Source organism: Eulemur rufifrons, chromosome 7, assembly GCF_041146395.1.
Source record: "Eulemur rufifrons isolate Redbay chromosome 7, OSU_ERuf_1, whole genome shotgun sequence".
NCBI lineage: Eukaryota > Metazoa > Chordata > Mammalia > Primates > Lemuridae > Eulemur > Eulemur rufifrons.
This window is the reverse complement of record NC_090989.1, coordinates 201176877-201195084: the sequence shown is the minus strand read 5'-3', so window position 1 is coordinate 201195084 and position 18208 is coordinate 201176877. Positions and strand designations below refer to the sequence as shown.

Sequence of the window (18208 nt, the reverse complement as noted above, 5' to 3'; positions counted from 1 at the left end):
TAGCTTAGAGGAGAGAGAAATGTTACTTTGATTGCCAAAAGCATCAAAAAGTAATAAAAATAAATGTGAATCTTTTTTTTAAAATCAATCTTTAAAGATGCTTGTATGGTATCTACAATACCACTTTAACTTTTAAAATCAAATTTAATATTAAAATAATTTGTATAAAGTTTCCTTCATGCAGCAAACAAAAATATTTAACTATCAACCCCCAAAATTATAAATCAAATTTATTTTTAAGAAGCCAATTCTTATGTTTGGGTTCTTGTTACATGTAATTAAAATAAAGGGGAGAAAAAACCCTAAATGATAAAACCATAAACTAGTGCTAAAACTAATTTTTACATTGGAAATTTCTTGGCTTTATATTAATCATAGTATTAGGACAATATTTTTAGTCCTCATAAAATTAAGAGCTTAGACTATGCTTTTTTTAGTGTTCTATTTCATTCAAATAGCAGATATCTTATCTCCTGGGAAATTACCAAAATGAGAAACATGATTTTATAACTATATCATTTTCATAAACTAATCTTTGTGAAAATATTAGTGTTTATTACACAATAATAAAATGACGCAAGTTTACACTCAATTAGTGAAAGCAGACTGAGTGCAACAGTTACAAATATCTTAGGCACAGTTCTCTAGTACAACACACTGCATTTCACCCTAGAGAAAGAATGTTGGCAGAAATCTCTACCACATGGAAACTGCTCTTAAAGTGGTTGGGCCCTGAAATTTTATTCAGCAGTTTGAAATCAATCCACAGCTTTCCTCATTCACCCTCCCACTTGGGGCTAATGCACAGGCATGAACATCTATTGAGGAAAACCACAAAAAACTTCAAAACTGCTACAACGGTAGGCTTGTTTTTCACATATTATTTTAAATATTGTTTGCTAAAGTATAACTCATCTAATAGTCTTAAACGTAAAGGCCATCTCTAATTTGTTTAAGTTTCAGTTACCTCAAACAACTTTTAACAAGTATTTATGTGTATCATTGTATAACTTTAATATCCATGTAGGCAAGAATGGGGTGGGTGCTGCAAAAGTCACAGATACATTTTATTCTTCATTTTCAACCACTGGAGTTTTGAGAAATTGGCATCTATAATGCAGCATCAGCAACTCTGAGTAATTCTGTTTGAAGTTACTTAAGAAAAAGTCTGAAATGTGCATCTACCAGATAAAATCCACTGATAAGCCTAAAAGAATCCTTTCCATTATATTCCCCAAAGTTTCTTGATTAAAGTTCTGTATTTCCTCTAGTCTGCAATATTATTTTTTCAGTTTTCATAGTTTAAATTTAAAAAAAATACCATTAACTAAGAAGAGTGAAAAATTTGTAATTAAAATTACAAAACCAAGAAAATTAAAGACATATGACTTTTCCTATATTTTGTAGCACCTAAAGGTAAGTGTTAATGACTATTTTTCATAATGTTAAATTTAAGGTTTAAGCTTTTAAACTTTCTTAGAACTTGTTTCTGTTCATACCAATACAAATCAAGAGTTTTTACAAAGTAGCAAAGTTGAAATATGATATTTTTAACTTACATAAGACAGGATCTTGGGTCTTCATTTTAACTATTTATACTACAGGTATCCTAAGCAAATTTCAATCGCATATCTGTACCTCTTTTCGAGGCACATAATTATTAAGAAAAATTATCAACATTTCTTGGATTTTTGATAGAGAAGATACAAAACTATTTTCTGAAACTATTTTTCAGAATGTTCACTGATATATAAAAACTGTTAGCATCTAATTAAAGATCACTAAGGGTTAAATACTTGTTCTCTGGCCCCTACTGCATACACCCAGCCAAAACGTCCTCTAAGCTTTTAAATATTGCTTTGATGGTCTGCATTTTTATTTCCAGGGAAAAAGAGAGTTTTGTCCCACAGTCAGCAGGCCACTAGTTTATTAACTTCCAGTCACCTTGACTTTTGCTAAAATGAAGACTCTGCAGTCTACACTTCTCCTGTTACTATTTGTGCCTCTGATAAAGCCAGCACCACCAACTCAGCAGGACTCACGCATTATCTATGACTATGGAACAGATAATTTTGAAGAAAGTATATTTAGCCAAGATTATGAGGATAAATACCTGGATGGAAAAAATATTAAGGTACTTTATTTCTACTCTAAATTCAGCTTCTAAAATAGTGCCCATTTAAATGCATGTTTTTGTTTTTCCGGAATGTGTTTGATAAGGTAAGGGGAAAGGAAAAGCACTTTAAATGATTCAGAGTAATTCATAATAATTGTCCCTGATATTATATTTTCAGAGTATGCATGCCTCCCAAATTCATAAACAGTACCTGCAGTAACCAAACAGTATCTTCAGTAACCAAAAAAATAAAATTTAAGGAAAACTAGATTTTAAGGTGATGGCTGACCAGTTGCAATTTATATGTTAAGTAATGTTACACAATGTCCTATATATGTATATTATATTGCTTCAAAAATAAATTAGGAGAAATGTGTATTAGGAGAAATAAAGATGAATTATCAGGTTAAAATTTATTGTTTTAGAGAAAAATGGTTTAAGGAAATAAATAGGTGTTTTGCTAACTATAGCATTTCACAATAATTTATATATGCCAATTACAAATAGTACCAAAAAATGAAAAATTATTTAATATGGAGCTTTTTAAATCAATTTTAACAGTTTATACCCTCTATCAATTTGTACTAAATAACTGTAACTGTAATTGAGTTAATGCTCTGCAAGGATGACTTTCATACCACATCATTTATACCCCACCTTTATGGGCAAAGTAATTACTTATGGTTTTCTTGGCACACAGAAATGAATGCTGAGTAAGGGAAAAGTTAATAGAGCACATAAGTATCTGTTACCTACTGTATGTGTCACACACAAACACACATTTCAAATAATGGAAAACGAGAAATGCAGCCAAATATATAAAAATACTGGTTGTGTCAAAAGTTCTTTTCCAGTATAAATTAAATGGTAAAGATTTTAAGATTGACCAGTTATAAATGCTACTTTCTCCTATTTTTTAGGGGGTACACAATGAGCAAATGTTACTACCACAGTTTCTTTCAATGGAGTTAGTTAATACGGTAACATTATTTTTGCCCGTTATTAACACAAAAGAGATAGGCTAGTCATAGCTTCAAGTTATAAAAAAAAAAGCAGCTTATCATAACATAAGCTATTGGCTCACTTGGATGATTTAAATCTATCAAAAACACTTTCAAAGTTTCCTGTTCCCTAAAAAGTAATAATTTTAGAGATTATTTACTCTCTGGTTTTTCTCTTTACAGAGCTTTAGAAGTTTCTCTATCTCAATACAAATGCAGGAACTAAGATATTTGTGGAATGGAGTAGAATTCGACAAGACTTGATGTATAAATGCAGAGTGGAGGGAGGATGTTCAACCAGCACACAGATGAGAGAATGAAGGTGAAGGGCAGAGTCAGGAGTTAAGACTGAGACTAAAGTGGAACATGCTTACAAAGGGTAGAAAGAATAGGCTATCACATAATACTCTGTAATCTAATAGGAGAAAATGTATTCTATGAGAACAGAAAAGAGAGAGAGTTAACGATATCGACCTCAAGTCCCTCATTGTTAATGGCTTATACCGGTGGTCTGAGCAGGGTGGGTAAGCTGAAATAAGAGTTCCAAGAGTCAGGGCTTAATGGAGGCATATAGGTAATTAAAAGGTCATCCCTGGAAGAGATCAAAAGACCTTAATCAGTACTTCACACAGCTGGAGCTCTAGTCACAAGGCTAGAGCTCTAGCCCTGCTCAAAATGGCAGAATCTGAACAAGGAACTCAGTTTAGACAAGAATCATGAGGAATAGTTTCACCTCAGAAAAACTTTCACTCCAATTCAGGGAATTCTCTTCTAGCTCTCATTTGGAATTTCAATATGTTCAACATTTACTTAGCACTGAGTTCAGCCATTGGAGATATAAAAATAAAAAAGAACTGGTTCTTTTACTGAAGATGCTCATGGTCTCTAGAATGAAAATAAACTGAACAAATATTTACACTATAATTTGATGAATGATGAAATGGGATTATGTATAAAATCCTAATGGAGAACAAATAAATGCCATTAATTGTAACTATGAGAAGGTAAGTGTCATCTGTGATCCCTAGGTTGTATAGTCACTTAGACTTTATCACACCAGATAACAAACTTTTATTTTTCTAATAGGAAAAAGAAACTATGATAATACCTGATAAGAAAAGTCTTCAATTACAAAAAGATGAGAGTATAACATCATTACCCCCCAAAAAAGAAAATGATGGTAAGTATGAAGACTCTATCATTTAATTATTTTTCAAAAAGTCTCTTTTAAAAATAGCTACAATGGAACTTTATTCTTTGTAATAATCAAAAATTGCCCAAGATAGAGTAAATACAAACAAGTGGAATTTTATTTACAACAATAAAGTCAAACAGGTGTATTGGGAGTTCACATCATTTGTCATTCCACATTACAAGTGAGAAATGTGGAACAAAAACATTCAAGAACAACCAAAGCTTAGTCCACAGTTAGCCTCCACAAAGTATGAGTTTCTTTCCATATATAACCAATGCAAGAAATACTGAAACACTGATTTGTCAAATATAATGTACAGCATCAAGATAAATAAAATATAATTCTTGCCTTCAAGAAACTCACAGAAGAGAAATGCCTATAAACATACATAACTATCATGTACATTTCAATTAAAACAATAGAAAACTTATGAAAGAACAAACTACAAGTCCTACTTAATAGCTCCTATGTATTTGGTTTATTCTTGCTCTATCACAGAACATTATTTCATGTGAAAATAGGGGAAAAAATCACAAATTTCTATATATTGCTACAATAAAATTAAAATGATCTTTAAAAATGTGATAAGTATTACAGTAAAAATAGACTTGAACAAATGGAAAGACATCCCTTGTTCTTGGATAGGATAACTAAATATCATCAAAATGTCAATGCTCTCCAAATTTATGAATTTTAGACAATCCCACTAAAATTACCAATAAATTTTTTATAAAGCTAAAAAAATTGACTCTAAAATTCATGTGGACAAACATATACAAATAGGGGAAACATTGAACAATGCAGGAACTAGACATACTACTCGTTAAAACATACTCTAAAGCCTCTATACTTAAAGAGTGGGATAGTGGTATAGAATAGACAAAAAGACCAGTGCAATAGAATAGAAAGTCCAGAAACACAAATACATATGGAAATTTAGTATACAGTAAAGGCACCACTCAAATTACTGAAGGGAAAAATGGTGTTTTTAAAAAACAGTGCTGGGAGAACTGGGTAGCTATGTGAAAAGAGATACAATTAGATCCATACCTTACACAGGAAAACAAATTCCAAATAGATCAGGAATCTAAATGTATAAGATAAAACTATACAAGTACTAGAAAATAATCTGGATGTAGGGTGCCTCAAAATCCAGAGACAATAATAGAAAGAATAATAAATTTGACCTCATGAATGCATATTTAAAAGACAACTGAAAACTGGGGAAAATATTTGCAACATATATTACAGATAAATAATATAACTAGAGAAAGAACAAATTGATAACATAACTAAAGAGCTAATAGCTCTTATTTATAAAAAATTCTTAAAAATTGAGGAAAATAGGCCGGGCGCGGTGGCTCACGCCTGTAATCCTAGCACTCTGGGAGGCCAAGGCGGGTGGATCGCTCGAGGTCAGGAGTTCAAGACCAGCCTGAACAAGAGTGAGACCCCGTCTCTACTAAAAATAGAAAGAAATTATATGGACAACTAAAATATATATATACAAAAAATTAGCCGGGCATGGTGGCGCGTGCCTGTAGTCCTAGCTACTCGGGAGGCTGAGGCAGTAGGATCGCTTAAGCCCAGGAGTTTGAGGTTGCTGTGAGCTAGACTGACGCCACGGCACTCACTCTAGCCCGGGCAACAGAGTGAGACTCTGTCTCAAAAAAAAAAAAAAAAAAAAAAAAAAAAAAATTGAGGAAAATAAATTGACCGAAATTTCATTGGAAAAATGGGCAAAAGATATGAACAGACAATTCACAAAGTGATTTGACCCAAAAAGATGTTCAATCTCACACACAGAGTAATGTAAATTAAAGTTATATTGAGATACCATTTTTAACCTGACTGACAAAATGAAAGTATAACTGTATGTTAATGTATTCCATTAGCAAGGCTGTGGGATAAGATACTTTCATACCCTGCTAGGAGGAATACAAATCAGTACAATACATTTGTATAGGAATCTAGCAATATCTAACAAAACCAAACATGCATTTACTTTTCAACATAGTCATCAACTTCAAGAAATTTATCCTGAAGATACACCTCCAAAATAAGAAAACACAAATGTAAAATCATTGAAGCATTGTTTGCAATTGCAAAATATCATAAATAATCTATTGTCCAAACACTGAAGAGTGATTGAATAAACAATGGTACATCCACACAAGAGAATGTACTTTACAATGCAGATGTAAAAATGAATGAGGAAGATCTCTAAGAACTAACGTAGAGTGATTTCCAGAACACATTGTGTGAAAAAAGCAAAGTGCAAAGTGAAAAGAATTATCTATAATATGTTGCCTTTCATATAAGAAAGAAAGGGATATAAGAAAATGCACATTTCTATGGAAAAAAACATGGGCCAAAGAAAAATTGTGGGAGAGGGAGTGTCACTTCTCTCAGCATACATTTTTTGTGTAGATTTGGTTTCTAGAACAATACTATGTTTTATATAGGCAATATAAATAAATATAAACTTACTGATATATAAATAAAATCAACAAGGACAAGGTAAAAAGAACCAAAGTTGGAATATAAACAGAAAAATAAAAACTTAATTGTATTCCAAATAAATAATAGCACTCTAAACGAGGAAAAAAATCTAATTCAAGTAAGCCTTTTTTTTTTTTTTTTCTTTTTGAGACAGAGTCTCACTCTGTTGCCCAGGCTAGAGTGAGTGCCGTGGCGTCAGCCTAGCTCACAGCAACCTCAAACTCCTGAGCTCAAGCGATTCTCCTGTCTCAGCCTCCCGAGTAGCTGGGACTACAGGCATGCACCACCATGCCCGGCTAATTTTTTCTATATATAGTTTTAGCTGTCCATATAATTTCTTTCTATTTTTAGTAGAGATGGGGTCTCCCTCTTGCTCAGGCTGGTCTCAAACTCCTGAGCTCAAACGATCCGCCCACCTCAGCCTCCCAGAGTGCTAGGATTACAGGCGTGAGCCACCGCGCCCGGCCCTCAAGTAAGCCTTAAACACAGTTTTAGTTTTGTTTTGTTTTATTTTGTTTTAAGACAGAGTCTCACTCTGTTGCCTGGGCTAGAGTGCTGTGGCATCAGCCTAGCTCACAGCATCCTCAAACTCCTGGGCTCAAGCAATCCTCCTGCCTTAGCCTCCCGAGTAGCTGGGACTACAGGTGTGTACCACCATGCCCGACTAATTTTTTCTATTTTTAGTATACATGGGGATCTCGATCTTGCTCAGGACTCAGGCTGGTCTTGAACTCCTGAACTCAAGAGATCCTCTTGCCTAGGCCTCCCAGAGTGCTAGGATCATAGCCACGAGCCACCGTGCCTGGCCCAAACATGACTATGTACCTTCAGGCTAAAGACAAAAAGAACTATAAACTAATACAAAATTCCAGTGATCATGTTTGTTTTCCACAGTGTTATGAGTTAGCAATATTGAAACTACTTAATGTGTGTTCTAGAACTGAGTAAAGAAAATATACCGTAAATAATGAGAGCTAGGTTTCTCACTGTCAGAGAAGAGCATTACAAATATGGAAAGGTATAAGGTTAGAAAGAACACTGTAGGGCCAGCTTAGTGGTTCATGCCTGAATTCCCAGCACTTTGGGAGGCCAGGTGGAAGGATCTCTTGAGGCCAGGAGTTCAAGACCAGCCTGAACAACATAGCAAGACCCCATCTCTACAAAAAATAGAAAAATAAGCTGGGTGTGGTGGCTCGTGCCCATAGTCCTAGCTACTTAGGAAGTTGAGGCAGGAGGATTGCTTGAGCTCAGGAGTTTCAGGTTACAGTGTGCTATGACGATACCACTGCACTCTAGTCTAGACAACAGAGCAAAATGCTGTCTCAAAAACAAAAACAAAAACAAACAAACAAAAAAACCACTGTGGAGTTGGACTGGAATGGATGATATTACTATTAACTCATGGTTTGTATATATAAAGAGATATCAAAATACAGATGTGTTTATCACTCTGAGTGTATGTGTATGTATGCATATGGTATGTTTATGTAGACATATGAGCAAGTGGTGTATGTGTATATATTGTAATGTTGATATACATATACATGTTGTGTATTATATATGGAAAAAGAGACAAATATACACACACTTATATCTCCTAGCTCTCTCTGCTGAAAGAGCCTAGAAACAATGAGATCCCAGTAACACTGAGCATACCTAGGACCCAGATCTTGGTTTCTAACACCATTCTCCACTAAAAGAAACCAGTGCTTCTTGAAGAGATAGCTGATTTCAGAGTTCGGGCAGGGAAAATACAAGATTGGTTTGGGACATCTTGTAATGCCATAACATAAGGCAGTTCTTGAAGAATAATAAGGACATTTAAATTTTTTTAAATACTCCATCAAAATATATGAAATAAAAAGGTATAAATGTATAAAAGATATATAAAACCTATACACTGAAATCTAGACAATACTGGTGAGAAAAATTGAAAAAGACCTAGACCTAAGGAGAGCTATATTGATTGCATTCAGCTGTGTAAACCTCAATACCATTAAGATGTCAATGTTCCCCAAATTTATTTATAGATTCAACACAAACACAATCAAAATCCTAACAGGTTTTTTTTTTTAATTAAGAAACTGATTCTAAAATTTATAGGAAAATGTAAAGGACCTAGTATAGTCAAAACACCATTGAAGAAGAACAAAGTTGGAGGATTTATACTACCAAGATTTACTATAAAGGTACAGGAATCAAGACATTGCAGTATTAGCATAAAAATAAAAAAAAATAGATGAATAGAATAACATTCCAGAAATAGGCTTACACAATACTGACAATTGGTTTTTGAAAATGTGACAACACAATTCAATGGGGAAAGAATAATCTTTTCCAAAAATGGTGCTGAAAGAATCAGACAACCATAGGAAAATTAAAAAAAGAATCTTGACCGCTCCTGACATATATAAAAATTATCTCAAAATGTACCCCATACCTATAAGTAAAGAACTTAAACTATACAATTTCTAGAAGAAAACAAAAGCTAAAATCTTAGTGGTTGGCAAACACTTCTTAAATATAACACAAAAAGCATGAACTATAAAGGAATCAACTGTTCTTCATTAAAATTTAAAATGTTTGCTCTTCAAAAGACGCTGATAAGATTACACCTGTAATCTCAGCACTCTAAGAAGCTGAAGCAGGAGGATCACTTGAGCCCAGGAGTTCCAAACCAGCCTGGGCACCATAGCAAGGCCCTGTCTCTACCAAAAAAATAAATAAAAATAAAAAATTAGCTAGATGCAGTGATGAGTGCATGTAGTCCTAGCTACTTAGGAGGCTGAGGAAGGAGAATTATTTTGGCCCAGGAATTTGAGGCTGGAGTGAGGTATGATTGTGCCAATGCATTCTAGCCTAGATGACAGAGTGAGACCTTGTCTCTAAAAAAAATAAATAAATAAAAATAAAATAAAAGACAAGTCAAAGACTGGGGTAAAACATAAATCTGACAAAAGATTTATATGTAGAATATATACTCTTATAATAATTCAATAATAATATAAAGCCCCAATTAAAAATAGGCAAGAGATATGAATAGACACTTTACCAAAGAACATATGTGGATGGCAAATAAGCACATAAAAAGATGCTAACATTGTTAGTCATTAGAGAAATGCAAATTAAAACACATTGAGATACCACAACATACCCTACTTGAACGGCTAATTAAAAAGACTGACCATACCAAATGTTGGCAAGGATGTAGAGTAACTAGACACATTAATTACAAGGTGTAAAACAGTAACTTTACACAGTGACACCGCTTGAACCAAGTGACCAAAGACACTGTCATGAATGGGACAAGCAGATATCGTGCGCCTCCTGACACAGGGTACTGAGGATACAACATCATTTCCATGGTATTCCTGACAAAAATGAGGGATCCCTCAGCCAACTGAAAGACATTCTGCAAAATAAATGCCCTGAAAAAATAAAATTAAGCCAGGAGGGATGGCTCATGCCTGTAATCCCAGCTACTTGGGAGGCTAAGATGGCAGGATCACTTAAGGCCAGGAGTTTATGACCAGCCTGGGCAACAAAGCAAGACCCCGTCTCTAAAAAAAAAAAAAAAAGTAAACAAAAGAAAATTTAAAAAATAAAAAGAAAATGAAACAGGAAAACAAAAGCCCTGTAGTTTTCAAAAAAAAGTGAAAGATATGAAAAACAAAGACTAAGGAACTATTCTAGGTTAAAGGAAAGAAGCTTGACAAATAAATGTAATGAATGACTTGGGGGTATTATGGGATCCTAACAGTGCCCATGATAACTCTAATTTTCAAGTTAATGGCTTGCTCATTTAACTAGTGATTTCTAAAGACATTAGCTACTGTCACCAATCTGAAATATGTTTCTCACACATCAAACATGATAAATCAAGTTTCTGTTTACCTTAATTCCTGCTTTATGAATTTTTTTGGTATTCACATGAGGAAATATAGCTGTCAATTCAGCAGTCAAGTGATCATCAATAAACAGAATAAAAAGTGTGGATTACAGACTCTCAGACAATATTCTGGTGAATTATCAAGCACAATGTAGGTCACAAGTTATCAAGACTGAATATCTTTCCTGCTATCACCTATGATTCTGTAAAATATCTCTACAAATTAGTAATAGCATTCATGATAGCAATAATTTTACCACTAGAGGCCAAATATTTTCAAACTACTGTTTATACTTTTTTGACATTGTTTCCCAATTTAGAAATGCCCACGTGCCTGTTGTGTGTTTGTTTAAGTGGCTCTGTATACTGTGAAGAAGTTGACATTGATGCTGTACCACCCTTACCAAAGGAATCAGCCTATCTTTATGCACGATTCAACAAAATTAAAAAGCTGACTGCCAAAGATTTTGCAGATATACGTAAGTTAAATAAGACATCAGTATGAACTCATGCTAGTATTTAACTCATATAAACACAAGTTTCCACATCGTTGTGGCCTACCACATCGAGGGTTGTCACTGTTGGAGTATATAAGTATCTATCATACTTAACACAAATCCATCAGTTTGTTGGTGAATTTCCTTTCCATTCAGACATATTCTGTGATCTTTATTAGTGACTTAGTGTGTACGTTGACAACCTGTCTCATATATAGGCAACTACATCTTCTCAGCCCCAATACTTCAAGATCATTTTCCTCAAACAGTGAGCAGCACCAATATTACTGGGATACTTGTCCAACAACAATGTTTTATTTTTTACCGTCACTATTAAAGCACAGAAACTGCTTTTTCTTAATTTAACTTATGGCTCTTAAGTCTGGCTGCATATTAAAAATATCTAGGGAAGTATTTTTAAAATGCTGACACCAGGTCCTACTTCCCAGAGGTTCTAATTCAGGTCTTGGTTAAGGCCCAACCAATATCATTAAAAACAACCAAACTCCTTGGATGATGCTAATATGGAAATAGTGTTGAGAACAGTGGCATTTAATTCCTTCCCAAGTCATTAGCAATCTTGGACTTCTATCAAACCTTAACCCAACTAGGGTGTTGCCATGGGCACACCAGAATCCTCCATTTCTATAGTACCAAACCCTGGTCCTGGATCACTAATTTCTTGTCCGTTTTCTAGACTCCTGTGTTCTCAAGTGTTTCTGAAGAAAATTATACAAAGAAATGCACACTGGCCCACTACACATTTATGAGATTAGCCATAACTGGATTCAAGCTGCCACTGGTAGCTCCCAACAGTAGACTGAAATATAGTTGAGCCTCATTATTTGTGGATTCCGTATTTGTGAATTAACCTTCTTGCTGAAATTTATATGTAACCCAAAAATCAGTACATGTGATGCTTTCACAGTCATTCACAGACAACAGAAGAGTGGCAAAAATTTTGAGTTAATTGACATACATGTTCCCAGTTGAGGTGAAATAAGGTGACACTCTGTCTTCTGGTTTCAGCTCTCATATTATATGTGCCACGTTTTTCACATTTTTGTGCTTTTTGTTTATGATTTCACTGTTTAAAATTACCCCAAACATAGTATTAAAGTGCTGTCTATTGTTCCTAAGGGCAAGAAGGGTGTTACACGCCTTACAGAGAAAACACGTTAGATAAGCTTTGTTCAGGCATGAGTTACAGCGCAATGTAATGAATCAACAATATATATATTAAATAAGGTATCTTTAAACAAAAACACATAAAACAAGGTTATATACTAATTGGTTGATGAAAATGTGTCATCAGAGGCTCGCTACCTAACCCCATATTCCCCCTAGGAATGATGGTTCAGTATTCACTAATTTAGTGTTTGTGGTGATTTTATAGAACATGACTACTGTGAATGAGAAGCAACTGCATTTCCTAATCATCCCAGACAAAATTTATACACACACACACACACACACACACACACACTGAATTTTTCTATTTCTCAGTATGTATCACTCTAACAAATCAGGGAACTTTTTTGTCTTTGTTGGTAAGCATTAAGGCATAGAGAGATTAAGATTAAGACAACAAACCCACAATTGCAATGCAACATGCCAGCAAAAAATCCAAAAATAATACATGATTCCATTCAATCAAATGTAATGACTATTTTCTATGATTTGCAACACAAATTTCTTTCAAACTGCCTGGGCATCCTGAGGAACTCAAACAGAGAAGGATGGAAAGACTCCACTAACTTTAAGATCCCTTTCAAACCTGAGGTTCTAGGACTTCAGTTAGAAAGGGCCCCAGTGTCAGGCATAAAGAGATGCTTAGTGTTCAATCAACAAAATTTCACTAAGCTACTAATTGTAGACACTGTACTAGGCAATAGAATTAAAAGATATTTGAGTGATCTGTTAAACAAATGTTTTTCTTCAGTCACATAATGAGAATTTAACTTGATATTTTTTGTATATTTTTCCCCTCAAGCTAACTTAAGAAGACTTGATTTTACGGGAAATCTGATAGAAGACATAGAAGATGGTACTTTTTCAAAACTTACTCTGTTAGAAGAACTTTCACTTGCTGAAAATCAATTACTAAAACTTCCAGTTCTTCCTCCCAAACTCACTTTATTTAATGCAAAACATAACAAAATCAAGAGCAGAGGAATCAAAGCAAATGCATTTAAAGTAAGTATTTTATAGTAAAACTAAACATAGTATTGGTGATAATATGATAGATAAAAGAGAAACTGTGGTCTAGAACACTGTTTTGATTACATTTTAAACTATTTTGATTTGATAAATGAAGATATTATTTACATAATAAATAGCCATCCTATTAGGCTCATTCAGCCTAGTTTATCCCTATGTCTCACTCAAAATACATAATCTTTATATTGTTTCATGGGATTATATTGTTTCCCATTTTTTTCACCTGTTAACGCAGCAAATATTTATTTAGACAGACTCGGTTGGCCCCCTCATGTCATTTACAGTCTACAAAAACTCAACATGAGACTTTCTCTGTGATTTTTTTTTCCTTATAATATCAGCAATTTACAAAGGTCAGAAAAAGTTCCAAAAGTAAATACTGAATTTGACTTCTAATATTTAAAAATATTGGACTGTAAAATTCTAGAGGGAGACTTTCCTTTGAATTCCATGATGGTACCTAACACAAAATTCTACATATGAGAATTAAATATATTTTTAATTTAGTAATTCAAGAAAATATTGCGCAGGAAAACAGAAAGGTGTTTTACTTTGATTTATGTAGCCAGGTTATCTCAAAATGCATGATCTACAGAAGTAACCACCTCAGCCCAGGATTTCCATAGCTCTGAGATATCATTCCTAGTCCTGGAAGGTAAGCCTTGATAAAAAGGATGAGATGATCATGCCACTGCTGGCAATAGACGTAACCTTATTCAAAAGGCAAGGTTTGTTGCTTCTAAAGATAACTCCTAATAGAGGGTCCTAAAACTCCCAAAAATTCATTATCATAAAGTTTACGACAATCCCACAAATGAATAATCTTTCCACAAATGTATAGTCTGTTAGAAAATGTAAAAATATTCCATTTTTCCTTCCTTTTCTTTTTGTTTACATTTATGGTATCTTTTTTCAGCTTTAAGGGATGTTTTAAAGTTACATCAGAGTTCCTCTGATGTTTCTGGTAAGGGATTCAGAAATTAAGGGACTTTTAGGGTACTTTCTAAAAGCATACTCACTTCTTTGAAAATACTAATTTGAGTTGGTCTTTGAATAACTGACATGTTAAAGACTTATAAGAGATGATCAACATTTTACAAACAGAAAGTTTGAATATTTTGGGTTTTACATATGTATTACATAAAAGGGATTCATGACAAGTTGGTATAAAAATGATAAACTTGGCTACTTTGTAGTTTTGCTTAATGGTACTGGTAAAATTAGGTTACTCTAACCCATGTAAAATGTAAATTAGGCCCACTGGGAAGATATGAGCTGGGTGCCCATGTGGTGTAAAGGATTATGACAGGCGTGGTGACTCATGCCTGTAATCTCAGTGCTTTGGGAGGCTGAGGCGGGAGGATCATTTGAAGCCACAAGTTCAAGACCAGCCTAGGCAATGGCAAAACCCCATCTCTACAAAAAATTTAAAAAATTGGCCAGGCATGGTGGCATATACCTGTAGTTCTAGCTACTTAGTAAGCTATGATTATGCCACTCTATTCAAGTGTGGGTGACAGAGCAAAACTTTGTCTCTAAAAAAATAAAATGAAACTTATATAAAAATTAATTTAAAAATTTAAAAAGGATGAATATCAAAGGTAAGGTAAAAGGGTAATGTAAGGCCAGGCTGTAACCCCAGCACTTTGGGAGGCTGAGGTGGGAGGATCACTGGAGGCCATGGGTTCGAGACCAGTGTAAGCAACATAGAGAGACCCCAGTCTCTACAAAAAGAAATAATAAGAAAAATTAGTGGGGCATGGTAGCATGTGCCTGTAATCCTAACTACTCAGGAGGCTGAGGTGGGAGGATTTCTTGAGCCCAGGAGTTTGGAGTTACAGTGACGTATGATGGTGCCACTGCAATATAGCCTGGGCAACAGAGTGAGACTCTGTTTCTAAGAGAAAAACAAAAAAGAGTAATGTCAAGGGAAACTACATCCTGAAGTCATAGTATACAATCATATACAATAATAGGTTACTGGTCATTAAGAGTAATCCAACACAAAGCCTTTAGGAAAAAAACCGTATCAAGCTAAGTGTTTAATAAATTGCTTCAGGAAACATCTAGCTAGGCACACACACCTCTTAGGAGTAACTACTTTGTGCCACCTTTCTAGAAATTGGTGGAGCTGAGATGGGAAGCTTCAGAGGTACAGGAGAGATTAGGGTAGCACCAAGATCCAAATTCAATCCCATGGAGGGAGTGACCCGCATCAGCTGCTCCCATGACTAATTCAAATGGCCCCAGATGTTGGTATCAGGGTTGGGTATTCAGAGATGAGATGAATGTAAAGGACCACTCACTAAACACACACACACACACACAGAGACTGCTTGAATCCTGTGAAGGAATGCACACACCTCGGTAACACTCAAACAAAATTTTTGTTACAGAAATTGAACAACCTCTCCTTCCTCTACTTGGACCACAATGCCCTAGAATCTGTGCCTCTTAATTTACCAGAAAGTCTACGTGTAATTCATCTTCAGGTATGATGGTTCCTTTCACAGTATCTCACTTTAATTTCCTATGGGTCAAAATCTTATGATTCATTGGAAACCTCATTTATTCACATGCAAATTTTGGTTAGATCACTATAGTAGTGTGATAGCTAAATGCTTTTTAAAAGTATTCATATTTCACCAAATGAACTCTCCTGCCCAGAAGCCCAGGTTCTGTCCAGAGCAGCATGAGTGAACCAGAACTGTAGGTGTGAAGTCCGCTCTGGAGTCAGATTTGACTCCAGGTGTACACTTGGCATCTCCTAGTTAATCTGACACATGGATTTGAAGTGAGGGGACACTAAGACCCCCGATTTCTGTTTCTTTCTCTAAAGAGTGGTAAACATTAGCTTTTGGAGACTTTCAGCTGGCTTTATAGTACATCAACTCGAAGTAATGCAAAGGTGAAGAGGGAATGAAAATAAACTAAAATTGGTCTCTTGGCATCACAAGAATTCCTATTTGTTTGTTTTACTCCTTGGACTATTTAAGGACACAGTGCCCATTCTGAGTTAACAGTCTAGAATGGGATACTGTCTCCACCTAGTATAAGCCTATTTATATTCAGAACTTTGTGCTATTACTAATTATGGATATTACTCTAAGTAACAGCAAGTAGTCTGTTCTTCCAAAATAATACTGTAGATTTATAAAAGGTGGCTCAGATTGCATAAGGATACACAGTATGTATGGTATTAAAAATCACTTTTTAGATAAAATATTCTGTGGGATCCTATCAAAAGCATATGAAAGGTTGATTTCAGATTCCTGAACAATTTTTTTCCTCTTATTTTTCAGTTTAACAGCATAACTTCAATCACAGATGATACATTCTGCAAGGCTAATGACACCAGTTACATTCGGGACCGCATTGAAGAGATACGCTTGGAGGGCAATCCAATCAGCCTGGGAAAGCATCCTAACAGTTTCATTTGCTTAAAAAGATTGCCGATAGGGTCATACATTTAACCTCTGTCAATACAACATATAAACTCAAATGTACACACACTTATAATCTCTCAACAATGTCTAAAGGAATATAACTATTGGTTTAATATTAACTTTGTATCTCATTATGAAGGAATTTGATGTTTTAAGGATGTCCAAAAATCTTACATATAATAAGTAAAAAGACTGAATCTCTGTGTTCAAAGTAATTGAAAATACGTAAACAGCATTACAAAATCCTCCTAGTTTATATTTGACTACCATTTAAAAGACATGTTTTTATGTAAGTACCCAAATTTGAGATGCATTATTCCCATTACTAATGATGTAAGAGGATAAGTCCAAGAAACTTTCAACTGTTTGTTTTTCCTGGCCTTTACTGTATTCCAAAAGCATTTAAGGCAGATGTTCCAAAAACTTTGAAAAGCTAAATATTTCCAGTGATCTCCCATTTTTCTTTCATGATTCATGCATTATTCCTTTTGAAGTAGGAACTTTGTTTTCTTCCTGTCAAGGCAGCTATTTTATTATATTTTCACTTAGCCTGAGATATAGGGTAATAGTCTCATACCTAAGTAAAATTTTCCAAATAAAGTAGACTTTTACTCTCTGATAAAGAGCTAATATAGGAATGTTCAAAGTTATTCTGCTTTGCGTTCACACAGCTAATGTCTTCAGTAAAATTGTAAAACATATTCTTTTACCTAAATATTAACATTCTAAGTCTACCATAAAACATCCTTAAAAAATCAAGCAGGCCCAAACCAGTATGCTTATAAGAAAAAATAAAAAGTCCATCTATTTCTCAGAGGATAGCCACAAGGTTCTCCACTGTACAGATTTTCAAATCTGAGATAACTGTAAATATTTTCTTTTACACTATAGGAATGAGAATCTCATCAATAAATTTGTCCAAACATAAGAAGTGAAAACAGTATTCTGTGGTGTTACTGCACACCATCTTCCCAGCCATGTACACCCATGTTCATCCTAACAAACTAAATATTCACAATAAAGTTTCTATACTTTCTAAATATCCAGTTTGAACTAATATGGTTAATGGTGACAATCTAATAGTGATAATTTATGATGGCTCAGATTAAGTTACTAAAATAACTTTCCTCTGCCTGTACCCCACTCAAAAGTCTTAGTCTACACAATGCCTTGAAGTTAAATACAAAATTATCAGTGTTTGAGAAACATGAGACTGAACTGTGTATATAAAAGTACCAACATTATTTCCAATATAAATTATGTATTAGAATCAAGTTGTCTCTGTATACTGACTATATACTGATACATACTTATCCCATTTATAAGCATTTGCTCCTTTTTT

At 34.3% G+C, this 18208-nt stretch overlaps 2 protein-coding genes across 3 annotated transcripts in view; one reads left to right on the top strand and one right to left on the bottom strand.

Moving 5' to 3' along the window:
- Nucleotides 1–18208, bottom strand: part of CENPP (centromere protein P) — a 247032-nt gene that overhangs the window by 162041 nt on the left and 66783 nt on the right. The window lies entirely within an intron of this gene.
- Nucleotides 681–16952, top strand: OGN (osteoglycin). 2 transcript variants are annotated; one of them, XM_069474015.1, is made up of 7 exons: nucleotides 681–860; nucleotides 1967–2134; nucleotides 4204–4297; nucleotides 11024–11182; nucleotides 13194–13396; nucleotides 15817–15912; nucleotides 16723–16952. In XM_069474015.1, exons 1-7 carry the CDS (start codon nucleotides 681–683, stop codon nucleotides 16891–16893), a joined length of 1071 nt encoding a protein of 356 aa, XP_069330116.1. In that variant the 3' UTR covers nucleotides 16894–16952. The 2 variants fall into 2 exon arrangements, with proteins under 2 accessions (XP_069330116.1, XP_069330117.1); XM_069474016.1 differs by having other exon boundaries at nucleotides 825–860; nucleotides 1886–2134.